Source organism: Rhinolophus sinicus, chromosome 17 (assembly GCF_057876585.1).
Source record: "Rhinolophus sinicus isolate RSI-liver-muscle chromosome 17, RSI-T2T, whole genome shotgun sequence".
Lineage (NCBI taxonomy): Eukaryota > Metazoa > Chordata > Mammalia > Chiroptera > Rhinolophidae > Rhinolophus > Rhinolophus sinicus.
In genome coordinates this window covers 9,849,394-9,877,342 of record NC_142517.1, presented here as the reverse complement: position 1 = coordinate 9,877,342, position 27,949 = coordinate 9,849,394, and the positions used below count along the sequence as shown (strand labels likewise).

At 39.7% G+C, this 27,949-nt stretch overlaps 2 protein-coding genes across 10 annotated transcripts in view; both read right to left on the bottom strand.

Annotated features, from left to right (window-relative positions):
- Positions 1–1,248: 1,248 nt before the first annotated feature.
- On the bottom strand, positions 1,249–5,249 carry DNAJC28 (DnaJ heat shock protein family (Hsp40) member C28). Of its 3 annotated transcripts, none has more exons than XM_019730210.3 (3): positions 5,105–5,238; positions 4,896–5,025; positions 1,249–4,112 (listed from the first exon to the last, which is right to left on the bottom strand). In XM_019730210.3, the coding sequence occupies exon 3, from the start codon at positions 4,081–4,083 to the stop codon at positions 2,923–2,925; it is 1,161 nt and encodes a 386-aa protein (XP_019585769.3). In that variant the 5' UTR covers positions 4,084–4,112; positions 4,896–5,025; positions 5,105–5,238; the 3' UTR covers positions 1,249–2,922. The 3 variants fall into 3 exon arrangements, with proteins under 3 accessions (XP_019585769.3, XP_019585770.3, XP_019585771.3); XM_019730211.3 differs by having other exon boundaries at positions 5,100–5,229; XM_019730212.3 differs by lacking the exon at positions 4,896–5,025 and having other exon boundaries at positions 5,100–5,249.
- Positions 5,250–11,508: 6,259 nt separating this feature from the next.
- Positions 11,509–27,949, bottom strand: part of GART (phosphoribosylglycinamide formyltransferase, phosphoribosylglycinamide synthetase, phosphoribosylaminoimidazole synthetase) — a 34,177-nt gene continuing 17,736 nt past the window's right edge. For all 7 annotated transcript variants that reach the window (XM_019730222.3, XM_019730217.2, XM_019730225.3 and 4 more), the window contains exons 16-22: positions 27,599–27,751; positions 23,910–24,116; positions 16,535–16,672; positions 15,424–15,554; positions 15,007–15,148; positions 13,840–13,955; positions 11,509–13,742 (exon numbers count right to left, since the gene is read on the bottom strand). In XM_019730222.3, coding sequence (XP_019585781.2) covers positions 13,551–13,742; positions 13,840–13,955; positions 15,007–15,148; positions 15,424–15,554; positions 16,535–16,672; positions 23,910–24,116; positions 27,599–27,751 — 1,079 coding nt within the window. In that variant the 3' untranslated portion in view covers positions 11,509–13,550. The remainder of the gene's footprint in view (positions 13,743–13,839; positions 13,956–15,006; positions 15,149–15,423; positions 15,555–16,534; positions 16,673–23,909; positions 24,117–27,598; positions 27,752–27,949) is intronic.

Genomic DNA, 27,949 nt, shown 5'->3' with positions numbered 1-27,949 from the left:
TAGGGCTCAACTGGGCAAATTATGATATAAACTGTGGCTGAATGGGGAAGTTGAGAGGACGAGGCCACGGAATCAGGATCACCCAGAGGTGGAAACCACAGATAGCACAGAGGCCCAGCTATAAATGCCAAAGCTGAGTCGCCACTGAGCCACATCCTCCTTGCCAGGAGGTTCTCAAGGGGCACCGGGAAGAACCCTGCCCCATAACTGAGTAGGTCTCTCTTGTAATAATGGTAAGCTTATTGGGGTGTATTTGGATGTATCTGTCCTGTTGAGACCTTCAGGTAGGCTTTTGGGGCTGGGGACAATGGCATACATCAGTCATCTAGGGAAGATACGGGTCCTTGAAGAGGAAGCCAGACCTTTGAAATTGGTCTTGGCAGGAAAGAAAATTGCTTAGACCCTACTTTCCTAAATCTAGATTTGGGGGTGTGGGGGCATACTTAGGGCACTTGAGGGCTGCCCCAGAGGTAAGAGAATGGTGGGCTCTGTCATCCACAGCAGGCTGGGGGCTGGGCTCAGAAGCAAACTGGAGAGGGCTACAGGCCAGGTTATCCCATCCTAGGGACTGTCTTCCCTTCCCTGGTCATCCCTGAGCCTTGAGGAAAGTTGTAATTTGGTGTTCTGGTCTGGTCTCAGGCGGGCAAGAGGTATCATGACCACATTTGTGGATCTGCCCTTAGGTCACAGGAAGAGGAGCCCAGTGTCCCCAACCTGGAGCTGGTGGCAGCAGTAACACCAAGGAAAGTGAGTATCTGAGGATTACATGAGGGGTCCATCTGCCCCCATCAATTATTAATTTCTGAGAATCCAGATGGTAGAATGGTGGATTCCATTTCAGGACTTCAGTAAATGTATGTTGAATGAACAGAACATTGTTGAAAAGGAAAGGCAGTACTTCTGAGTTCAGAAATCTCAATAAATTACTACTAGATCTGAAAAGCTGACAAAGTTAGAAGGTGAAAAACTACAAGAAAAAAGTCAATGCTGCATCCTAAGAGAGATAAGTGTCAGATTCCAATTCAACAAACTCCAAGAAACTGGCCAAAATCTTTTTTCTGACCTGGAGTTCGGTTACTTAAATAAGTGAATCTGTTTTTATACAGGCAAATTTGCCTTCTTAACAAGAATAATCTATATTACAGTTTTGATATTATCAGTCAAAAAGATTAAAAAACATTTATTTAGGTAGTCAGCCAAAAGTATGGTGATTATTTGTTTTTGTAAAAATGGACCATTGAATAATAATGAACTTTATTAATTAACTTTATTACTATAGACATTTACAAACATAAAGTGTCTTGTGCTGAAATTAAGGATTTACCAGTTTTCTGGTAACTTTGCCTTCCCATCCATTACCCAATATGGAAAATGGTTTCCTTTACAAATGTTGCTGCAGTGGAATTAGGTATCACACATTGAATTCCCATTTTTAATAACAAGATTGACAGAATCATAGCCTTCTAAAATATTTTGGAACTAGCTCTCATTATAAAGCTATATTCATACTGTTCACAATTTTGTTTAGAGTAATACTATCATTATAGAGGCCAAATTCTAACCCATTCAACAAAATAATCACATATTATACCAATGAATGCCCCATCATCCAGGTAAAAAGGCCTGAAATTTCCTTTTGAAGATGTTTTGACTATCACAATTTACAAAATAGCTGTTTCCCCACAACCAAGTGGCAAGTGCCATGTTTCTGAAACACATCTAGAATACAGTGCTCTGAATTAAATAAGGAACAGACCTGCTCCTTTTGACCACTCTCCGTATCCTTCTAGTTGCCTAATTCTGTGGCTAAAGCAATTAACAAACCTAAAAGTCAGATTTTCTGAAAGGGGATAGGACACAACACTCTTATGAATGTCAATCTCTTGTCATTTGCCAAAGGTGCAAATTGGTACAAAATTCAGACATCTTGTCTTTGTTTACTAAAGGACGACAGTAAATTGAGATTTTCATATGGCTGAAAAAGCCTCTGGGGCGTCCCATACATGACACAGAGAGAGGCTTCAGACTCAATCATTCTCTGGTTAGATATGAAGCCAGACGTGAAATCTTAACTTTCCATTGAGCCCAAGGATTTTTTTCCTCCACCTCTGAACGATCAGAAAATACACTCAAAACTCTTTAAAAGTGGACACTGGAGTCTATTTCTAGAACAGCTAAACCAACTAGCTTGGTTGATTGATTTGTGCAGCCAATGGATCATGAACTTAGGCAGGAAAAAGTACAAACCAGATTTTTTTTTCTTTAAATCCAGTACACACACAGAAGGCCCTTACAAAAAAAAAAGAAGAGTACCTCTCTTAGGCTAATTTCCTCATCTTAACATTTCCACCCATATAGAGTATCCCAAAAGTCTTGGAACAGTTTTGGGCTTCAATAAAACCTCAGGTGTATAAATGCAGAAAACATGCAAAAAACATACATCATTTGGAGGTTTACTTGCTTAGTTTTGTGACTTTCGGTAACAAATTTTTAGTTTTTTTGTTACTGTTGCTAAGTACCTGTGTTTGAAGATGGCAAACAGCAACTGTTTTTAAGTTACTAGAGTTTAAAACTGCATGTTTGGAATATTCGTTATGATCCCCAATCGGAGTCCCTGTCCTAACTCATTTTACCGGATGACTGACAGTTAAACTCTGAAATGAATTCAATTGTTTTTTTACAAGTCAGTTCTCTTCTTTTCTTGCTATATTCCCAGAACAAAGCTGGTTGAACATTTCTCTGACAGCTTCTTATAGTTTTCTTACTTATATAATACATCACTGCAGATGTGATTAGTTTTGTGAAAAGCACCCAGGCACACAGTTCTCAAACTCCTGTTTTACAGCCATAAATCTCAGCCTCTATGTGTGATGTCAGTACAACCAAAAATGGTTTGGGGCAGTAGTGTGAACATTGAAATGGTCACATTTTAATAAATTTCCACATATTCATCCAGTTGAAAAAACCTGTCTTGACTCCAGGTGTTTTCTCCCCTTCTTCCTGATCAATGTTACTTGGGTTTTCATCTGTGACTTCTTTTGTTTTTATAAGGGTCTCATATATTTCCTGGACTTTGGCTATTTCTTTCTGTGCATCAAAATGGACTTTTTGCCTGGTCAGGAGGGGAACAATTAAATTAAAATCATTAATTCGCTTATTTAGTTTTCTGATGTTTTCTTGAAACTGCTCACAAACTTGGCTCCACTGTTTCTGTTCAGTTGATGTCATTGGATTCCCAAGTTTTTTCCTTGACACTAAAATTGCCTTTCTGAGTTCATCAATAGTATCCTTTATTTCCTTTTGCATTAGGATCCATTCTGGTTGGTATCCATTATCTATCAATATTCTGTTCAGGTTGTGGGTCATGGGATCAATATATGAACAGCCAGAAAATTTTTTTAGAGGTTTTCCCTTCCCACTGAGATTGTCAAAGTCTCCTTTTGCCATGGATTCCTGAATGAGATCCTCCACTAAACGCTCTATTGCTTTAGTTATCTTTTGTTCTTTACTCTGTCTTACATCTTTAACAGTTAAACTATCAGCAAAATACTGTCTTTGTAGTTTCTGCTTTTGATATTCCATCACTTGCTCAGTTGCACGATCTGCTCTAAATTGCCTATATTGTTTCTCTCGTTGACTTGGAGTTCCAAAACCAATACCTTCAAAACTTAAATAATGCCGGTGTTGGGGTGTTTTATATTTGAACTTTTCTTCTTCTTCTTCTGCTACTTCAACTTTATTCTGTCTGGCATTTGTTTGTTCTAGCACGTGGGAAAGCACCATCCTATAAGCTTCTTCAATCTTTATAAATGTTGCAGAATCAGCAGTAGTAGAACCACTGTCTGGATGGTACTGCTTGGCAAGCTCACGAAAAGATTCCCTGACATCATCGGCAGAGCATCCTTCATCCAGATTCAGGCGCCTATAATATTCTCTCATCTTCTTTTTGGATTTATGAGTTGACATCATCCTATTTCTAATTACACCAAAATATGGAAGCACTTTCACTCGATTAGGAATCATTGCAGCATTTATCAGATGCGATCTTAAGATTTGAGCCATCATCACATATATTGTGTTCATTTTTGTACTCAGTTCCTCCTAGCAATGATCTATAAAATGACAACAAATATAGGGTAAAGAAAGTTGTGTTATCCACTAATTTCCTATATTCGACAGTAAGGAAGAAATTACAAGTACAATATGGCGCAGTTCTTTCTAAAGCGGCTGCCAAACTTCTTACAGCTCTATTTCATTTATATTAGTGGAGAAATGGAAGTTGATAATGTCTAGCATTAACGTATTGTGATATTATCTGGATTCTACCCACTAACCACAGAATTTTAGAGCAATCAGGTTCTTAGAGACCATCTAATCCAATCTTCTCATTTTATGAGAGAACGTAGGCCTAGAAGGTTAAGCAACATGACCGTCACAGCAAGGTGTAAGCAAAATGAAACAGAAACGTGTATGCACATGAAACAGAGGACGTGACAAAGTATGTACCTAATCCGACGCTAAATTGAATAGAATCAAGTATCCAAAAGACTTTAAGCTCTCTACCTCGTTTGGAAGGAGCTATTTGCTACATGCCACATGCCGGAAAACCAGAATAAAGGTGAGCCCTCCCAACATGTTAGCTGGTATTTTAAACACGCATGCTAGAGGAGCAAGACTTATACATAGATAATGGCAATGAAATGATGGAAATGGTTTAACTGTGTGATTTTAAGGGTAAACGCTAAAACTGATCTCCTGGGGGCCCCAATATTCTGGACAACTGGGGTTAACGGCTTTTAGAGTCGGTTGGGGCAGTGGTGATTGTGCCAACGTGGTTGCTGCAAGGGAGTGGTGAGTCCCAATGGGGGACACGCCCCGCCCCGTGACCCACTCACCACAGACGCCAGGAAGGGGCTCAGCGGCTCCTGCCCCCATGCTGCGCCTCTGCGCATGCGTGCGCGGCCCGTCCTTCTCTCATCAGGCGCCTCCGGGGCAGCGAAAGGTGTCTTCGCTGGACTAGACCATCTGCCGTTTTACACAGAGGGGTTTGAGGGAGGGGTGGAGGGCAGAGTCATACCTAATCGGAACAGGTATCGTACCTTACCGGTGGACCCAAGAATCTCTCTTAAAACGAACTCTACCCAAGAGGACACAGGCAGGACATTTCGGGAGGACACGTCCCATCCCAGGGCGATCCGCTCCGCCTCCGTCCCTACCTCGGGAGGGAGGTGGTCCAGTCGATTGGAATTGTGGGGGCTGTAGTTTGTCGGGAAGCGCGACGCGCCCTGGACGCCTCCGTGCGCTTGCGCCTGCGCCTGCGCCTCCCGCGAGAGAGGCGGGGAAGGTGAAAATAGTTTGAGGGCGGAAACGGAGGCGTGTGTAGGGCTTGTTGCAGTGTGGTGAGTGTAGGTTGGCACCTTTGAAGTCTTAGTGGTTCCGAGGGCGACGGCCCTCAGTAACTTGTTTTTGGGAGAAGACGAGCCCGTTTTCCTAAACAGGACCTGAACAACCTTTTCCGAGTCTGCAGACGCGGATGCCGGCGCAGAGACGTGAAAGATCCACCTAACTCAGAAAGGTCGAGCTAACCCAGGCTAGAAACCTCGTCTTTCATTAATTTAGCAAGTACTTACTGAGCACCCCGCTTAGCCAGGCGTCGGTAGGGGGTGAGGATAAAATCAGAATAGGGGTTTACGGGTTTTAAATTCAGGCACCGTCATGGGGATTTACTACGGAGAGATAATTGTTTTAAAAAGAAGGGAAACACTTGAGTTACCTTCTCTCTGGGTGCACAGAAAAAGGTTTAAATTCTGATTCAGAGGAATTTCCTTACAAGCAAACAATGAACTGTGTGAAAGAAAATGGTGTTAACTTTTCGGGTCGACACCTTAAACAGCATAAAAGAAAAAAGCATCGATACAGTTTAAAAACCACTCATACTTGTATCCCGTTTTGCATTTTACAAAGCTCGCATCACAAATTTCATTTTGACGTTTGCATCTTATAAGTAATTATACTTTAATCCTGAGTAGTTCAGTGACTTGATTAAATGGCAAAGTTAGGAGTAGAACTAAGTCCATTTCTCTTTTCAGAGGGTCCGTATTATGATACGATTCCGTACATACAGAAGGTGAATTGGAATCGATTGAGTACCTATAAAGAACACTTTCAGCTGCAGAGTGTACACTAGCTAAACTACTTGGGTTATTTTTCTCATGTATAAGAAACGTGGAGCTAGGCAGTTTCTAGTATTGATTCAGCTGCCAACAGCTGCCACGTTTGCTTTGCCATTCTCTCTCTTTCTTCATATAGGTACTTCCTCCCGCCCCCAAGCATTTAAAAGTAATTGCATATATTACGTCTCTTTACCCCAGAGTACTCCAGTATTTATTTCCTCAAAACAAGGACACACCATAGTACTGTTACCAAACCATCAGATTTAACATAGATATATTATTTAATACACAGTTTTGTGTTCCAGTTTCACCAATTGTCCTAACGATGTCCTTTAGAGCAACACATAGACTTTTAAGTCAGCAGGTCCAATGAATGATAAACCAAAGCATTCTTGTTTAGTTTAGTTATGGGCGGAAAGAGACCACCATATTAAAATAATGGTTCTTTTCCTTTTAAAAAGGTGGCTACATAGTCTGCAGTCAGCAATCCTAGTGTTATAATATGATGTGAAAAAAAAAATCAAATTTAGAGTCAGAACAAACACACAGGTTGACTAGCATTTTTAATGTGGTTATGTTACCTTGCTTAACTAAACTGTAGATTCTTAAAAACGTGTTCAGTTTTCATTATAATATTGTTAACCATTTTAAGGGTATGTCATGATTAAAATCAACATACTTGAACCTCAGTCTATCGTTTCCACAGTCTTACCTCAAGTTTATCAGCTGGGATGTAGTATAATATTACACATAGGACTGGTTTTTAAATGAAAGTGTGTTAGATTAGATGTATGTGACACATTTCCTGGTTTAGAGCATCTTTTTCATGAGTCTGTGCTCTCACAATATTGTTGAGCATTTTGAAACAAATTTTCCCACAACCAGAGACAACTGTCACATAACACTATTTGCAAGAATTTAGTTTGCACACCAAAACCTTTACTAATTATGTTGCTGAATGGATAGAAAATAGATGATGATATTATTGAAAGTTACAAAAAAACCAAATTTCCTGACTTTATCATTATATTAGATATTTACTGCACTACTGCAAAAAGTGTGGTACTGCAAAAGCAACCACTTTTCTCTTTGTACTCTCCGATGTAATTTCACACCTTGACTAAAGCCAATGAGGTCTCTGTTTTAGTCCATCTGTGTTTTTTTTGTTTTGTGTGCTGGTTCTGTGATAACTGCAAAGAAGTTGATTTTTCCCCCAATAAATTGTGTTGCCATAGTAACCAAAAAATCACACTTCCCTGAAGATTGATTTATGATTCAGTCTGGATCCTAAAACTGAATTTTTTCCAATGACGTTTGCAAATGTATCTTCTGGAGCTACAGCCTTTAGAGCCACCATGAAAATGCTTTCCTCTCTGAGTGGCATCCGAATTCATTTTTCACTCTTTTTGATCAAGGAACAGTTTGATGCAGAGAATGTCAGCTTTAAAAGAAAGTAGGTGGTAGATTAACTTACACAGTACAACAGCACTCTAAATTCTAAGGGAAAGGTGCCATGGAAAAGAGGAGATTCACAGTCACTTGGGTATTTTTCCCTTTTCCTTCTCCCCAACCAGGTTAACCAGTTTTTGAACTGTCCTGGAGTGGTCATTAAGGGCCACACACAGAGTTTGTGGGTGTTTGCTAATGGTAAAATGCCCTCCCCGACACAGGATGTCTAATTTTCATTTTTGGCGTTGAATTAATGTGATGATTTATTGTCACTTGAGCCTGAAATATCTACATTTGACTGGTACTGGTCTATAGCACCTGCTGTTCCTTGAAATTATGAATAATGTATATACCTCCCTCTAATTGCAGGCTACTGTTCGGGAAAACAAATGCACATCAACTGCCTGGGAATCAAGATTTGAATTGTTTCCAGTCCATATTATGTTTACCCAGGGTGTTTATTGAAATCACTGCCTTACAGCACAACTACTCCCTGCTTTTCTGACCCTTCAAAATTTGTTTCCAGCTTTATTGAAGTATAACTGACAAATAAAAAATTGTATATATTTAAGGTGTGCAACTTGATAATTTGATATACACATATATTGTGAAATAATCACCACAATCAAGCTAATTAACATACCCAGCATCTCTGTAGTTACTATTTTTTCAGGGAAGACACAATCTACTCTCTTAGCAAATTTCAAGTATATGATACAGTATTGTTAACTGTAGTCAGTCAAAATGTTTTGATGAAGAAAAAACAAAACAAGGAGGGTTTACTTCCTTTCTCTTACTGCTGTCCAACTGTCAAAGATTTTAGGAACAAAACTGTAAATACATCAAAACCGTCACATAACACTATTTGCTAGAGAACCATCCAAGATGCTTTACAGACAGAATTGGTTTTAAGGCAAATCTAACTCCAAAGACAGCTTCCTAATGAGATGGGCGCTTCTGTTCAAAAAGCCCATCACCTGGGGATGCCTCTGAATGACCCTTTCACCTTAAGGCTTGTCCAGAGACACCTCCAACTCTGGGTGAGGAAGATACTGTATCATTTGACCCAAGCTATTCTCAATAGAAGAGCACAGGAAATGAGCATATGCATCCAGTTTGTTACCTAAGCTCCTTTATGAAGAGGCCCTTCTTAAGTCACATTCTTGTATTAAATAAAATTTAAAAAATCACATGATTTCTATTCCTTGACAGCTAAGGTTTATCAGCTCTGGGGGATAGCCACAGTGAGCGTTTGGTTTTGTCTTAGTTCTGAGGAAATACACATTGAAATATTTATGGATAAAGGGATATGATGTCTGCATATTATTCTCCAATGATTTAGAAATAAATGCATGTACGGAGCAAGGGGGCAAGAGACAGGAAACAGCAAACTGCATGGAAGGAAATGTTAATTGGGAAATCTGGGTAAAGGTTATTTGGTATGTTTGTATGTTCTTGCAACTTTTCTGCATGTTAACGTGTCATTTTTAATTTCTAAAAAATGTATTCGTAATTGCCAAAAATTGGAAGCAATCAAGATGTCTTTTAATAAATGAATAAAACCTGAAACTAACAAAATAATACTAAATGTCAACTATAATTTAAAAAAATATATATAATCATGGATGTAAAGCACGGCATAGGAAGTAGTCAATTATATTGTAACGGCCATGTACGGAGTCAGGTGGGTAGCAGACTTGGGGTTATCACTTGTGAGGGGTGTAAATGTCTAATCAATATGTTTGTGCACCTGAAACTAATAATAAGTGAATACATTAAACTGGTACATCCATGCAATGAAATATTATTCAGTAATAAAAAATAGTTTGAATCTTAAATGCATATTGCTAAGTGAAAGAAGCCAATCTGAAAAAGCTACATGTTGTATGATACCAACTTTATGACAGTCTGGAAAAAAATATAGAGACAGTAAAACGATCAATGAGTTAAAAAATTGGCAAAGGAATTGAATAGACATTTCTCCAAAGAAGATATACAAATGGCCAACAAGTATATGAAAAGATGTGCAATATCACTAAATCATTAGGGAAATGCAAATTAAAACCACAATGAGATATCACAACACATCCACCAGGATGATTACTATTAAAAAAAAAAAAAGGAAAATAAGTGATAGCAAGGACAGGGAGAAATTGGAAACTGCATTATTGGTGAGGATGTGAAATGGGGGAGACATTTTTGATTGTTACAATAGGGGATTGTTACTGGCATCTAGTGGGTAGAGAGACCAGGGATGCAGCTCAACATCCTACAATGCACAGGACAGCCCCCCCGCCCAACCAAAGAATCATTTGGCCCAGAATGTCAGTAATGCTGAGGTTCAGGGACCCTTCTGTGTTCTTTGTTTAAGCCACTCAGTCTGGTATTTTTTTATAGCATCCTTAGCAAACCAAAACAACAGGTCTCTTTGAGCCTCATGCATTGCTTCAGTGGACTCCAGGAATTTGTATTATCCAAGCTGTTTCCTCCCAGACGGAAAACTAACAGCAAGTACCGTGTTTCCCCGAAAATAAGATCTAGCCGGACAATCAGCTCTAATACATCTTTTGGAGCAAAAATTAATATAAGACCCAGTCTTATAGTAAAATAAGACCCGGTATATTACATATTACATTATATTACTAATTAATGGCTTTGCCTATTTTGGTTATCCCATGCAAATAGAATCATAAATGTGTGTGTGGTCATATGGGACTGGATTCTTTCGCTTAGCGTGTTTCAAGGTTCATGGTGCACCGCATCTTCATTCCTTTCTATGACTGAATAATACTCCATTTTATGGCTGGACCACATTTTATCAATTCATTAGCTGATGGACATTTGGATTGTTTCTACTCAGGAATTTTTAAATGTTAATTTACAGTTGGCTCCAGGTAAAGGAAAATGGCCTTACATTGTGGTAAATACAAGTTCTAAGTGGCTTGAGAAAGAATGGCTATCAGAGATGGTCTCTTTTAAACAGTGGTGGAGGTGGCAAAATTTATGTGTTGGCTAATTACCAAAAAGCAGCTCGGGGAGATAAGAAGCCAGGAACTGTCAGCATAACATGAACTTTGAAAAGAAAATGTGGATTTTACACATCTTCTGACCTAGTTGCAGTTGTATCCTTCACTCCAAGTCTGGAGTTGGACTTTTGTCATGGGGGGAGGGGGTGTGCCCCTGGGCACGGGAATCCCCTTGCTGTGTTTGGGGCACCCACCATTGTGACAGGCAGTCTCCCTGACAGCCCAAAGGGCTTATTCTTGTTCTCCCTAACCCATGGCTGTGAGAACAGGGTGGGTGACCTCAACTTGGCCAATCAGATCATCGTGCCTGGGACTTGAAGCCTGGACGAATGACCCAGAGACACCGGCAGCCCGAGTGCCTTTTGGTTGTGGGGCAGCTGCAGACGGAGTGCACTGGAAGTGGGGCCAGTGGAGCCTGACTTGGCCATGGCGGCAGTTTCCTTGCCAGACTCTCCCCGTGGCATGATTTTGGCTTTTTCTGGCTGCTTAGCATGAGAGAGACTAGCCAAGATAAAAAGTAACAAGGCACTAGCTGTACCAGTTACCAACTTTACTATAATTAAAATAGTACTATATTGTACCTGAGTTATATAAAAGTTTGTATAGCAGTTACAAATATTAAAAAATTGAGAGAGAATACTTAGAGTCTGAAATCTTAGAAATTACAATACTTCTCTTTAGAACGTTGGCTGTCATTTTGGAACTCACAGTTGAATCCTTTCTCTTTGTTGTGCGTAACCAGCAGGACTCATTAACAACTGGACCCCCTTCCACAACCCCCACCATATTCTACCTGAACACAATGTGTGATCACTGGGCTGTTTTATTGCTGCTCACACAAATAGAAACAGAGACATCGGTAATAAAAAAAGTCCACATTTATTACATTAACAGTAACATCTTGTTTTCACCTTTTGCATTATGACCTCTTTATAACTTAAATGACCTTTTCTCTGTGACTATCATTATAAACAAATGGCTGCTCACACACTCAACATGTCCAAATAATATTCAACTTAGCACAATCCTTAAAGCTCTTAAGACCCCCTTTAAGCTCTTTTGTTCTTTCAGTATCATCCTGCTCTTTTCCAGTGTTTTTTTCTGGTGTCTGGCAACAGGTATTTCAGACATTTTGATTCTTCCCATCCAAAGATATGGAATCAGCTACCTTACATGGAATACAGGTTCCTTTTAGTGAAATTAGTATCAACATAAGGGCTGGAAAGTTTTATTTCTAAAGTCAGAAGCTTACATTGGTTTTTCTAATCTACACCCTGGTACTAGCCTCTACTTTTACAGTATGGAATGTTATCAGCTAGTAACATTTTCCTTTATATCTTTTAACTTTCTACAAACTTCATTGGACAGTGTTTGGCATATATGTAATAAATGCTTAACAAGCTGAGTGAACGCTCCAAAACCAGTGATTTGCTTGTTTTTATAGCAAAGGGACCTATGGGAAATGAGGCACCTGAATCTCCCATGTAGTTGATGGCAGTTGCCGACTAGTCAGTGTGAGGTAACATAACGTCCGCCAGCTGCCCAGGCCTGGGGACACCCACCAGCACCAGAGGCAGTGATCAGGGTCTATTGGCGAAGGTGTCTGTCCGCTCACCCTCTACTCTTTCCTGCCTTCAGGCTAGAGTATCCTACCTTCTGAATACGTGTATGACTACTCTAAGAATCCTTTCTGGTTAGGTTTGGAGTTCCAACTCCGACGGAGGATTTGAACAGGGCCTCCAGGTACCCTTCTAGTAAGGTGCAACCCTGCTGGGCAGGCAGAGCTCTGAGGCCACATCACCTGCAAGTCTGCTCAGCAGTCTGAGGATGGCTGGCTGCCTTTGGGTCAGGTAGCCATTGCTTGTTCACTCAGCCATGGCAGAAATGTGGTACCAAGCTTGGGTAGGGTACTCACTAGCAGCCTCGGCCTCCTAGTTCCAGAACTGCAAATCCAGACTGTGAATGACCAGCTAGAAAGGAAAATAACATGCAATGCCATAATCTTCTTCACTAGTCTGGGTAGATTGCCATCCACTTGCCTTCACTTCTTCCAAAAAGAACTACCACTCTTCCAATATTCCATTTATCACCATGCTTGAGTTTATGCTCAAGATGTATTTGTTTTAAGAATGAGTTACAACAGCTTTCATAACCAGCAGGAATTATGAAATAAATGCTAAGCTTTGAATGCCTACTCTGTCCCAAGCATTGCTCTAAGCATTTCACAAGTACTAAATTTAATTATCAAAACAACCATGATAGGCATTTGCTACTTTAGTAGATGGGGTGATAGAATGCGTAACCTGCCTAAAGTCCTGTTTGAATCTAGAAGCCACCGAAACTGTCCCTTTAACCCTCCAGTGCCCTATAAAAGTATGGATGTATATAATCCATAGAATAACTAAGCAGCTAAAATCTGCGTATTATAAAATCTGTCAACAGTTAGAGGGACATTTAATATTTCAAAGCACAAGGGATACTATCCCTCAGAAATGGGAGCTACCCAGAAATTTTATGCCACTAAATCATGATCAGGATAATTAGAGATCTCAGTTCAAATCAGCACAGATAAACAATATGGGGGAGAGCTATTACTATTAGACTTGTCGGATAACTTTTCAAAGACTAGAGAACATATAACTAAACCAAAATAGAGGGGAAGGTCATAAACAGGTAAAACCTGAAAGACCACTGAAGCCACTACATGTCTTAGAAATGCTTCCCTTGTTTTGCTTGTAATGAATCTCTATTCGTTAACAAAAGGCCGAAGAGGATAAGGGTGAGTGAGGTTCTCTTTTTTCCTTTTTTTAGTTTTTCTTTTGGGTCAAGTCCATGATAAAAAGCCACCATACAAACAGCTAGACTTCTTTCAAAGCTGGTGCCATTCCTGAATTAGGCAGCTTCATTCCTCTTTGGCCCAACAGAGCTGGCCATTTTCTTCAAGCCGTATAATTCCCCTGGCCACCAGCTGGAGGGCTGCAGGAAATATTTTATGTTCTGCTAATTTCACTCTTTCAGACAGAGTTGCAACAGTGTCACCCCTCTTCACTGGAACAGCTTCTTGCAAGATAATCTGTCCAGCATCTACGTCTTCCTGAAAAAAGAAGCAAAGTTTTGAACATCACCTTCTAGCAAGTACAATTTAGGTCTGAGCCCTAACAGTACAGGATTTTGGGAGAAGACATACTCACAGCTACGAAGTGCACAGTACACCCAGTTACTGTGACCCCGGCATCCAGGGCTTGCTCGTGGGCATTTGCACCCTTAAAAGAAGGGAGCAAGGAAGGGTGGATGTTCAGCATCTTCCCTGGGAATAAAAAGCACAGTAGTCAGAATAGAAACAGCCTGTGGATTCTGTTAAAAGAATACACGCTTCCCTGGGTCGAAACAGGAGTCCACAGGAGCAGGATTTTTCTGGGACAGGGGTTTTTCGTTGTCAAAGACAGAAATGATGTAAAGAGGAAGACAGGTTCTCATCGAAGGAGGCCCTGGAGATAGCCAGTTCCTGCCTTGAACAGCTGAAGACGCAGCGAGGGCTCTGAATAGGCGCCCGCAATGATGGAAAGTTGGACAGGGGCGGGGCGGGGGCGGGGTGTTTAATGCTATCCTAGGGCTCTTGAAGAAAATTCAGCTTGTCGCTGGCACATACTATTAGAAAGACAGGAGATTCTCTCATAGTGTCTATGTGTTTGACTTCTAACCACCAAGCGGCATGTCCACTAGCCAGATGCCGGATTAGTTAGTTCTGTGTGCCATATGTCACCAAAGGCATTGCCTGGTTAGATCAGACCACAAGGGCTCTGACTATATTCTTAGGAAAACAAACTCATTGGAGAGAAAATGCATTTATTGCCTAAATGTGTGCACAAAAAAAGACAACAGGATGCAGTCAAAACTTTTGTGGAAAAAGGCAAAACACAGTATTTTGTTTTCTGGCAACAATGTCTCCCTTGCCATCTTCTGGCCACGGTCATGACTTCCTAAGGAGAGGATAGACTCTTTTTGGGATACAGGGAATCACTTTCTCTTGCTTCTGAACAAGTGAAAAAGTCTCTTCCAAATATTACTCAGAAGATGAAATATCTTTGCAGTAATGTGAAACAAACCTAAGCTATATTAGAATAAGTGACTAATTACAGCAGGCCAAAGAAAACTGATAAAGAAAGCAGGATAATGAACAAATCATCACTGGGTCATGCTTTGGGCTAAGGCAAAGGAAATTAAATTATGACCTGTGCCATGAAAGAAAATGTTGCAGTAAATATTTCACGACTAGGATTGTTTGGCGAATTACCCACCCTGGAGTCCATTTTCATTCAGTTGATTTCTCAATGTGGTGTCCCACAATTTGTGCTTACCATTCCATTTTCTGACAAAGGGGCCAGATAAAATTCTCATGAATCCTGCAAGACAGACTATGTCTGTGGAGAACTCTTCAAGGACTTGGTCAATTGCAGTGTCAAATTCTACACGACTTTTATATAATTTATGATTAATTACCTGTGATAGAAAAAGAGAAGTGCAATCTTTTTCAATGAATTACCAAAAACAATTTAAAACTCAACCTTTACACAGAACATACTTCACTGCCTTCTGAAGACACACCCGATACACATCTGTTAAGGAGTGGACACGACGAGGCGGAAAGGCAAGCCCAGCACCCACCCCAAATCCAGACATCCAAAGAACGAGTGCCCCCCAGCCCCAGGTCCTGTGGAGGCAGACTGTGAGCTTCAGTGCCGCTGGCAGGAAAGACACTTTTCCAAGCCACTTACTCTGGTCGGAATGCCGGCTCTGGCCGCCTTATCTAAACCAGCCACCCCAGCTTTGTTGGAGATGACGACAACAATGTGCGCAGCGCTGCTTGGCGCCTGCGTGCTGGCGAGGAGAGCCTGGAGGTTTGATCCTGAAAAGGACAAAAACGCAAGCAAGCTCATGCTTCTTAAAAAGAGACACGTACCATTTTGAATGGGGAATGGTCAAGATTTCTGGATAAATGTCTTAGAATAGATTGGCAAAATATGTGAGGCTTTTAAATTCTCTTCTTCTTGGGATAATGGATTAATAGCTTACAAAAATAGGCATTCCTGGCTTTAGGATATGTAATTGCTCTTGCACTATAATAATAGCTTATGATCTATCATTAAAAAAATATGATCTAGCACAGCAGTAGACATAACATGATTTTAAAACTGAATACGCTGCTAAATTAAGCAAGAAAAACCCATCCTCTCCAGAAGAATAAACCATTATGGCCTTTACAAGCACAGTATCTTTGCTTTATCATCAACGTGGGCCTGAAGTATACTGAAATCTTAAAATGGACTTGTAAAGCAATGATACTTCTGAGAAGGCACCCTAAAGAAATAATCCGATATGCACTTAAGAATGTACTATAAATTTATGAGATGTTTACCAATGTTACAATAGTGGAAAAAAAATCATGCTCTATCTGCATAAGAAAATATGACACACTTATCACTTTACCCTTCTATCCACAAGAGTCAAACATAAATTTCATATTCTTCTTATTATTAGCAATTAAGATAAACCCCTCAACTATTATAAGACTTTTCAACTATAAAGCCACTATGCAAAAGAAGTTGGATTTTCCATCCTCTCTGTGTTTTCTAGGTTGTCTTTCTTCAATCGTCTTCCTGACACCTACTTTTCCTTTAGGAACTGTCTCAAATGCCTGAGAAAAGTAGAAAGACTGAGAATCCAGGACAGATAACCCTCCTCAGTGATCCCCCCACCCCACTCTGCTGAGTGTTCTCACAATCTGAAGGAGGTTTTTCTCTGGTGGGGAGGGTGAGGTGGGTAGGGGGTCAGAAGAAGGGAACAGCATTTCTACATTGATACGGCAAAGAGGAAACGACACCTCACCTGTTCCAGATATTAAGACAGCCACTCTTGCCTTTTTTGTTTGGACAGCGAAATTATTTTTCATGGTGCCATTCTGCAATTTTGGTTCATTTGTTTGCATGGCTTCAATCAGGTGCCTGACTTTCACACGAGGAGAACCTTCATTTCAAACACACCCAGTCAATAAGTAAAAAACTGAATTAACTAGTAAAAAAAGTATTTCATGAAAACTTTAGAATACTGCATTTTATTCTCAAAATAAGACATTTAAGGACTAAAACAAATAATAGGTTTTTTATTACTTAATATTACTCATTCATAAAAACTTCCTTAATTTGACCATATTACCTACTTCGACTAAAAGCTCTATGTTACTGCCTGCCAGTGTTGTGTCCCCACCCCTCCCAATCTTCCATTCAAGATAGTGCTACCATGTTTTCCCGAAAATAAGACCTAGCCGGACCATCAGCTCTAATGCGTCTTTTGGAGCAAAACTTAATATAAGCCCCAGTCTTCTCTAACATAACATAAGACTGGGTCTTATATTAAGTTTTGCTCCAAAAGACGCATTAGAGCTGATGGTCCGGCTAGGTCTTATTTTCAGGGAAACTCGGTATAAGCTCCTGGCCTCAAGGGTAGGCATGTGACCCAAGCAAGGCCATTAAAAGATTTGATATAGGGACTTCCGGAAAAATGGCGGCGTGAGGTGAGCCTCTGTAAAGCTCCCCTGGAATTTACAACGAATCGAACAACAAAAACTCCACAAAGGACTCCCTGCACAGCACACAGGCAACACGAAGAGGTCCACTACCGACTGAAATCACCTACAGGTGGGAGATTCGCGCGAGTGGAGGGAGGAGGAAAGGGAGGAGAAGCGCGCGGAGACGGAGCCGCGCGGGCGCAGGACGCAGACCTAGTTCAGTGCGCCGAGCTCGCTGCTTCCCGGAGCTACCGCAGCTGCGGGAGAGGGAAGAACTCGGACTGCTAGGGCTCCGCTTGTGGCCCACAGGGCTGAGGGGACAGCATATAACACGGCTGAACCCAACGCTCACGGCAGAGACCTCGGAGAAAAGACTGAGGGAAAAAGGCTGAAAACGGTGGTTTAAGCCCACACTGCCGAGCAGAGAACGGAGCCTTAGGCACTGAGACTAGCCACCCCCTCCCTCCCCTCCCAGAGCTCGCCCCGCCCCCACCTGCCCGGTGCTAAAAGCGAAACAGTAGCAGTGTCAGATCAAAACAACAGAAAATTTGCTGTTTTGAGAACTGTGGACTGCAAACACAATTTCACAGCCCAACTAGTTCCAGCAAAGGGGAGAGACCTGTGGAAGCAGGACCGGCTGTGGTGGTGGTTGCCGCCATTGCTCTGGGCCACCTCACAACTCACCCTGCCTCTGACCCCACCTATCTGGGCGGATCCCTGCAGGAGTAAACAGAACTGCTGAAACCTACGGGCTCTGAATCAGGAGCTGGAAGAGCTTTGGAACATCAAAAGCTCTCCGCATACCCACCGGGACACTGCGCCCTGTGACCTAGACGAACTATTAACAGAGGAGAAGCCCATCTCCCAGGGAATCCCCCCATTGTGTGAGAAGTTGGAATAGTGCAGAGAAAACATAGCACTACTGTGTGGGAGAAGAAAAATAAGTTGCAGTTGGAGAAATAATAAAACATTCTACCAACAAGTACTGGCAAACAAAAGAAAGACCGCTTTCTATCAACCTGTTGCAGAAGCCACTCCTGTAGATGTCTAGGAAGAGAAATAGTAAACCAGTAATCGCCATGAATAACCAAGGCAACAAGATAACTCAGAAAGAAAGTGAAAAATCTCCAGAGAAGGCACTTAAAGATACAGAAATATGTGACTTAAATGACAGAGAATTCAAGATTGCAGTTCTGAAAAAACTCAACGAGATACAAGAAAACACAGATAGGCAGTTAAAGGAACTCAGAAACTCAATCAAAGAACAGCATGAGCATTTTACGAAAGAGATTGAAATCTTAAAAAAGAACCAAATAGAATTTCTGGAGATTAAGAACTCAATAGAAGAAATTAGGAATGAAATAACCAGCTTAGGTAGTAGAGTTGACCAGATGGAGGAAAGAATCAGTGACATCGAAGATAGAAACCTGGAAATGACACAGAGAGAAGAAGAAAGAGACTTGAGACTTAAAAGAAATGAAAGAACTCTACAAGAACTTTCTGACTCCATCAGAAAGAGCAATATAAGAATAATGGGCATACCAGAAGGAGAAGAAAGAGAGAAGGGAACAGAGAATATATTCAAACAAATTGTCGATGAGAACTTCCCAAATTTGTGGACAGAACTGGACCCTCGAATCCAAGAAGCAAATAGAACACCTAGTTACCTCAATCCCAACAGGCCTTCTCCAAGGCACATTGTATTGAAGCTGTCTAAAATCAACGACAAAGAAAGAATCCTCAAGGCAGCCAGGGAAAAGAAGACGGTAACATACAAAGGAAAGCCCATTAGATTATCATCAGATTTTTCAGCAGAAACTCTACAAGCCAGGAGGGAGTGGAACCAAATAATCAAACTATTAAAAGAGAGAAATCATGAGCCAAGAATAATATATCCAGCAAAGATATCCTTTAGATATGAAGGAGGAATAAAGACCTTTCCAGACATACAGAAGCTGAGGGAATTTTCTAATACACGACCTGCACTACAAGAAATACTAAAGGAGGCTATTCGACCACCATCAACAGGGACAATTTGTGGCAACCAAAACTCAAAAAGGGGGAGAGTAAAGGCCTGAACCGGAATATGGGAATGGAGAAAGTAAGCGTGCTGAAAAAAATGGAATACTCTAAATATCAAACTTTCTTTTACATAAATTTAAGGGTAACCACTCAAAATAAATCCAGAATTGAAATATATACTGAAATAAAAGAAGAAACAGAGGGAAACATCATAGAATACCACCACACAGAAATAATAGACAACAACAAAAAAGCAAAGAAACAATGGAGACACAGCCTTACCAGAAAACTAAAGATAGAATGACAGGAAATCCTCACATATCAATAATCTCCCTAAATGTAAATGGACTGAACTCACCAATAAAAAGGCACAGAGTAGCAGATTGGATCAAAAAACTAAACCCAACCATATGCTGTCTCCAAGAGACACATCTCAGCTACAAGGACAAGCATAGACTCAAAGTGAAAGGGTGGAAATTGACACTCTAAGCAAATGGTACCCAGAGAAAATCAGGTGTAGCCATAATGATATCAGATGAAACAGACTTCAAGGTGAAAAAGATAACAAGAGATAAAGATGGACATTTCATAATGGTGAAGGGGACTGTACAACAAGAAGACATAACAGTCATCAATATTTATGCCCCCAATCAGGGAGCACCGAAATACACCAAGCAACTACTAACAGAACTAAAGGGAGAAATTGACCAAAACACAATTATACTAGGGGACTTAAATACATCATTGACAGCTATGGATAGATCATCCAAACAGAAAATAAATAACGAAATAGTAGCCCTAAATGACACATTAGATGAAATGGACATAATTGACATTTATAGAGCACTTCATCCTAAAACATCAGACTACACATTCTTTTCTAGTGTACATGGAACATTCTCAAGGATAGACCATATATTGGGACATAAAATCAGTCTCAACAAATTTAAGAAGATTGAAATCATACCATGCATATTCTCTGATCACAAGGCTTTGAAATTGGATATCAACTGTAAAAAGAAAGCGGGAAAAAACACAAATACATGGAGATTAAACAACATACTTTTAAAGAAGGACTGGGTCAAAGAAGAAATTAGAGGAGAGATCAAAAGATACATAGAAACAAATGACAATGAAAATACATCCTACCAAAATTTCTGGGATGCAGCGAAAGCAGTTTTAAGAGGGAAATTTATCTCATTACAGGCCTATCTCAAGAAACAAGAAAACTCCCAAATAAATAACCTCATGTTACACCTTAAAGAACTAGAAAAAGAAGAACAAGTAAAACCCAAGGTCAGCAGAAAAAAGGAAATAATAAAAATTAAAGCAGAAATAAATGAAATAGAGAACAAAAAGACAATAGAAAAAATTAATGTGACAAAGAGCTGGTTCTTTGAAAAGATTAACAAAATTGACAAACCCTTGGCTAGACTTACTAAGATAAAAAGAGAGAAGACACTGATTAACAAAATCAGAAACGTAAAAGGGGAAGTTATCACGGACACCACAGAAATACAAAGGATCATCCAAGAATACTATGAAGGACTATATGCCACCAAATTCAACAACCTAGAAGAAATGGACAAGTTCTTAGAAACATATAGCCTTCCAAGGCTGAACCATGAAGAACTGGAAAATCTAAACAGACCGATCACCAGTAACGAAATTGAATCAGTCATCCAAAACCTTCCCAAAAGCAAAAGTCCGGGACCAGATGGCTTCACTAGTGAATTCTACCAAACCTTCAAAGAGGATCTAATACCAATTCTGCACAAACTCTTCCAAAAAATTGAAGAAGAGACAGTACTCACTAACTCATTTTATGAGGCCAACATTACCCTGATACCAAAACCTGGTAAGGACAGCACAAAAAAAGAAAACTACAGACCAATATCTCTAATGAATACCGATGCAAAAATCCTAAATAAAATTCTAGCAAATCGAATACAACAATGCATTAAAAAGATTATTCATCACGACCAAGTGGGGTTCATCCCCGGAGCACAAGGATGGTTCAACATCCGCAAATCCATCAATGTGATACATCACATAAACAAAATAAAGGACAAAAATCATATGATTATATCAATTGATGCAGAAAAAGCATTTGACAAGATACAACATCCATTTATGATTAAAACACTTAATAAAATGGGTATAGAAGGAAAATACCTTAACATAATAAAGGCCATATATGACAAGCCCTCGGCTAATCTCATAATTAATGGAGAAAAACTGAAGCCCTTTGCTCTACGTTCAGGAACACGACAGGGATGTCCCCTATCTCCTCTGCTTTTCAACATAGTGTTGGAAGTCCTTGCCAGAGCAATCAGGCAAGAGAAAGAAATAAAAGGCATCCAAATTGGGAATGAAGAAGTTAAATTATCACTCTTTGCAGATGACATGATGCTATATATAGAAAACCCTAAAGACTCCACCAAAAAGCTATTAGAAACAATCAACGAATACAGTAAAGTTGCCGGCTACAAAATCAACGCACAAAAGTCCATTGCCTTCCTATATACTAACAATGAAATCTCAGAAAAAGAAATACAAAAAACAATTCCTTTTGCAATTGCAGCAAAAAGAATAAAATACCTAGGAATAAACTTAACCAAGGATGTGAAAGACCTATATGCTGAAAACTATAAGACATTTTTGAAAGAAATTGAAGAAGACACAAAGAAATGGAAAGACATTCCGTGCTCATGGATTGGAAGAATCAACATAGTTAAAATGGCCATATTACCCAAAGCAATATACAGATTCAATGCAATCCCCATCAAAATCCCAATGGCATATTTTAAAGAAATAGAACAAAAAATCATCAGATTTGTTTGGAACCACAAAAGACCCCGAATAGCCAAAGCAATCCTAAGAAAAAAGAACTATAATGGAGGTATCACACTTCCTGACTTTGGCCTGTACTACAGGGCCACAATAATCAAAACAGCATGGTATTGGCAGAAAAACAGACACATAGACCAATGGAATAGAATTGAGAACCCAGAAATAAAACCACATAAATATGGACAGACAATTTTTGACAAAGAAGCTAAAAACATACAATGGAGCAAAGACAGCCTCTTCAATAAATGGTGCTGGGAGAATTGGATAGCCACGTGCAAAAGAATGAAACTGGACTGCTATTTGTCACCATGTACCAAAGTTAATTCAAAATGGATCAAAGACTTAAGCATAAGACCTGACACAATAAACTGCATAGAAGAAAACATAGGTACTAAACTTATGGACCTTGGGTTCAAAGAGCATTTTATGAACTTGACTCCAAAGGCAATGGAAGTAAAAGCTAAAATAAACGAATGGGACTATATGAAACTTAAAAGCTTCTGCACAGCAAAAGAAACCATTGACAAAATAAAGAGGCCACCAACTGAATGGGAGAAGATTTTTGCTAACAGTGCCTCCGATAAGGGGCTAGTATCCAGAATATACAAGGAACTCATGCAACTCAACAACAAAAAAACAAACAACCCAATTGAAAAATGGGCAGAGGACTTGAAGAGACATTTCTCCAAAGAGGACATACAAATGGCAAATAAACATATGAAAAAATGCTCAACATCACTAATCATCAGAGAAATGCAAATCAAAACCACAATGAGATATCACCTCACCCCAGTCAGAATGGCCATCATCAACAAGACAAATAGTAACAAATGTTGGAGAGGTTGTGGAGAAAAAGGAACCCTCATACACTGTTGGTGGGAATGCAGACTGGTGCAGCCGTTATGGAAGGCAGTGTGGAGGTTCCTCAAAGAATTACGAATAGAATTGCCGTATGACCCAGCAATCCCTCTCCTGGGTATCTACCCAAAAAATCTGAAAACATTTAGAGATAAAGACACGTGTGCTCCAATGTTCATTGCAGCTTTGTTTACGGTGGCCAAGACATGGAAACAACCAAAATGTCCTTCGATAGATGAATGGATAAAGAAGCTGTGGTACATATACACAATGGAATACTATTCGGCAGTGCGAAAAGATGATATAGGAACATTTGTGACAACATGGATGGATCTTGAGAGAGTAATGCTGAGCGAAACAAGTCAGACAGAAAAAGCAGAGAACCATGTGATTTCACTGATATGTGGTATATAAACCAAAAACAACAAAAGAACAAGACAAACAAATGAGAAACAGAAACTCATAGACACAGACAATAGTTTAGTGGTTGCCAGAGGGTAAGGGTGGTGGGGGGGGAGGTGAGGGTAAGGGGGATCGAATATATGGTGATGGAAGAACTGACTCTGGGTGATGAACATACAATGGGATTTATAGATGATGTAATACAGAATTGTACACCTGAAATCTATGTAATTTTACTAACAATTGTCACCCCAATAAATTTAATTAAAAAAAAAAAAAAAAAAAAAAAGATTTGATATAGGATGTTGACAAAGAGAGGGCCTCTCTTTCTCATTGCAACATAAGCTGAAGGATGTGGGCTCAAGACATTTTTCCGGTATTTGGAGAACATGCTTGCAAATGAGCCCAACATAATAAAGCAATGAAAAGCAGGTACAGAAAAAAGAAGCCCTGACATCTCTAGCTAATTGAGTGGGTATTCTGCCACCCTGACGGTTGTGAGGCAGGACACAGTTATATTCAATATTTTATACCTAAGGGCAACTAATAAGGAGCGATTACCTTCAGGGCATGCCACCACACTGCCAATCACCCAGGCTTCTTCCTGGCGCTGCTGAATATACTTTAGAATCTGCTTTGTCAGTTCTTTTGATACCACGAGGGCAGCCCCAATGCCACAGTTAAATGTTCTGGCCATTTCTTCTTTAGAGAGCTGTCCTTCCTGCTGTAACCATGAAAAGATCCTGGGGACCCTCCAGGTCTGGGCATCTGGAAACAGGCAAGTTGTATGATTAAACCTATTGTCTCAAACAAGTATATAGGTGCATGCACACACAAAGCTATGGAAATTCCAACCAGCACTGTTATTTTATAGGGTAAAACTATAAACTGCCCTTTTAGAAGTTTTTTTGGGGATCCATTTATACCTTAGACATTAGAAACATTTTTGTTGACACACTTTGGCCAGTATTCACAATTGAGTGAGATTTTGTGTTGCATTAATTAGTATCTAGAGGCTTAGAATCCCCTAATGTAGCAGATGTGCTAATAGCTGAATTCCAGTAAAGGTTGGCATACTATCCTTTTGTGAATGTTTAGCTGGATCTTAGTGATGACCCAAGTGCACCTTAAGTATGATGCAAAATTAGGTGGCTTATATACAGATTTAAAGGAAATGCATACACTTTTAAGGAAAAGTCATGTTATATAAAAGGTTTACGGTCAATACTCTATCTTTCTATATTTATCTAAAAAAAATTTAGATTTAGGTCTGTCATAAGAATATATTTCGGGGCGGCTGGTTGGTTCAGTGGTTAGAGCGCAGTGCTCATAACACCAAGGTCGCCGGTTCGATTCTCACATGGGCCAGTGAGCTGCGCCCTCCACAACTAGATTGAAAATGACTTGACTTGGAGCTGATGGTTCCTGGAAAAACACACTGTTCCCCAGTATTTCCCAATAAAAGTTAAAAAAATAATAATAAAAAAAGATATATATCCTTTATTATCACGAATAACACAACAATAATCTTTAATAAAAAATTTTAGGTGAAGGTATACACACATACACATACACATACATAAAATTTGTGGATAATAAAGGAATTTGCAGAGTTCTTTGCAATCTACAGTTATGGGATCTGATTTACAAAATTACTATACTGAATTAAATATTTATGATGCTCCTAAGAAAGAGAAGTCACCGTGAACTTAGCTTTTTGTTATATAATAACATTGACTATCCATTCCCCTTATTTATTTGGGATACCTGCAGGATAATTAGCTTTTTAGTGCTGCTGAGTTGATACAAGTTTTAAAAGGCATCCCATGTGTATGGATCTTGTCCCCTATCAGATTTAATTCCATTTCTACTAGCTGGGAAATATCCATTTTTTAAAGTTGAGCTCAGAAGATTTAGCTACTATGAAGTTCACTATTCTACCAATAATCAAAAATGAGTAACTACATAAAAACAAATAGTGCTACACCCATAAAAATGGAATACTCTTCATGAAAAATGATGTTATTATGACAGGTAGGTGATATATTAAATGGCAGGATAAATAGCAGATTACCAAACTATGATCTCATTTTAGCAAAAAGATTTACAAAGTATTTATTTATAGAAAAAAAGACTGACAGACTAAGAGCCTAGTTCCTACAAATGAATAAGTATGTCATGAATAACACAAGTTGTAACTTTAATGCTGAGAATTCCTTTCTTAAATCTATTGTCAAAGCATGATTCCTAGAAGAAACCTCAGAGGCTGATGCAAGGGACTGAGTTTCCTTTTTAACAGGACACAGACATTTGTGTAACTCAAAACATAACAGACCTTAAATACTACATCAACTCTCAATTTCCTGATGTGGGGACCATGATGTTATTTTTCACCAGTGGTGTGCGAGAGCCAGCTTGTAGAGACCGTTACATATAGCCACTTAAAACTGGCAGGATTGGAGTATTTACACCACAGAGATTGGCAAATGCACAAATTAGCCTTGCCTGTTCCCCATTCATCAGCATGCCACCGATTGTAATGATTTAAAGAGGATGAATACTTCGTTAAGGTTTTGTTTATGCTCACTGGAACACAGTTCTATCCCGAGTGTCTTAAACCACTAACTTAATCCTCTTACATACCCTTCAATTCTGTACTACGCTCATGACGGGATTCCCATCAAGCCTGTCTCTTCTGCTTCCCTGGAGATGCTGTAATCCCAGTTGACCACTCTGCCAGCCTACCTTGCCTGTTTCCTCACTTTTACACCTATTTCTGACTCTTCAGATTCTCTTAACTTCACATACTCTCTGACTCTAGGGTTAGCTCAGCAAATCTACTCACCTGCATCCACAGCTGCTTCACCCCATAACTGACCCCTCCACCTGGATCAATCCAAACCATTTTTTTCTGTTGTTTCAAGGCTACATATGCTCTTACTTTTGGAGAAAAATTACACAACCGGATTCATTTTGACCTTCAGTACTGCTTGCTGTCTCATTCTTGTTTCTGACCTTGATGGGTTTCCTATTCACTCCTCTCCTCAAGTCCGCACTCCAGGTCCGCTCATCTCATTAAGCTTATCTTACTTCAGTGGGAAAAGACATTATTTTATGGGAACTTCTTCAGTTTCTACTCCCTCAAACCAATGTATACTAGTTGACTATGATAGCTGAAACCGTTTCTCTGCCTATCTCTTTACCCTATAAAAACAGGGAGGAAAAACCCTGTCCTTCACTTTTGCCACAAGCGTTTAACGTATTAGTCCCCTTTTCCTTTTACTAATGAACGTCTTAAACAGCAATCGCCATTAATTGTCTCTATTATCTCTGCAACCCACTGCCCCACAATAAACTGGTGGATAGCACCTACCCTCACCAAGCTGCTTTTTGACCTAACTCTGAAATATACTGGTCTTTTCTGGTCCTCATCCTAGATCTATGTTGTACTTGATACTGACCAGTGTTATGTTCAAATCCTTGCTTCAATTGATGATACTTTTACATGGTTTACTCCGTTTCTTTTTTTCTTCTTTTTCACAGTTTGACCCACTATATTAGTTTTCTATTGCTATTACTCCGTTTCTGACTGTTCTTTTTGAGTAATTCTACCTCTGCCAACGTAGCTAGAACACTGAACAACACCTTTTGGTACTCTCTACCCGCTTGGCTGTAACCATCTGCATATGAGCACCCATATGCAAATTATCTCCAACCTGATCTCAACTTCTGTTCAAAGACTCCTTGCAATAAACACAATGAAGGTTTAAAACACTGTATTCCCACTTCCTACTCCAAATCTACTCTTCCTCTTGTGTTATGAATGTTACCATCTACTCACCTGCTTAACTATAATAGAAACACGGGACGTCTTTTTTCCTTCTAAGCACAAAAACGATTCTCAAACCTGTCTCTCTTCTCTATGTATTGGTTTGGGTCCTCTTCATCTCCTGCAATGGACTATATAATAGCTACCTCTTCCCTTCCTGGTATGTTCCTGATTCCATCCTGTTAAGAGCTTGATCTTATATATAAGTCAATTACATGAGAGGATTTTTATGCCTTATAAACACAGCTAATAAAGCAAAAAGGTAGAAAATGGTCAGCTCTACTTTCCCCCCAAGAAACCGCAATGATATGACTTTAACATGTATAATCATATGTGTACTAACTACCCATAGAGCTTCCCCCTCTAATGTACTTTTTCTTCTATTGGTTTTCGGATCAAAAGTTTCATTTCGCGAGCTTACCTAATACCACCCCAAGTTTCTCAGGGAGGACTCTCGGGATGTTTTCTAGCAATCCTCCACCCGTAATATGGGCAAAGGCCTTGACATGTCCTGCACGCAAGACAGGTAACAGTGAATGGCTGTAGATTCTGGTTGGAGTTAGAAGTAAGTCCCCTGTATGTTGGAGAGAGAAGACAAAAACTTAGCCTGTGAACATAAAACCAAAGCATATATAAATAATAAAACTGAAACAGAAAATGACTGTGACCCTGCAGACACACCAATTCTATAATAATGTCCAAACAACAAAACCATAGGACAATGTAATTTATTCTACTTGAAGTTAATCAGAGACGAACCCCACGAAGTGGT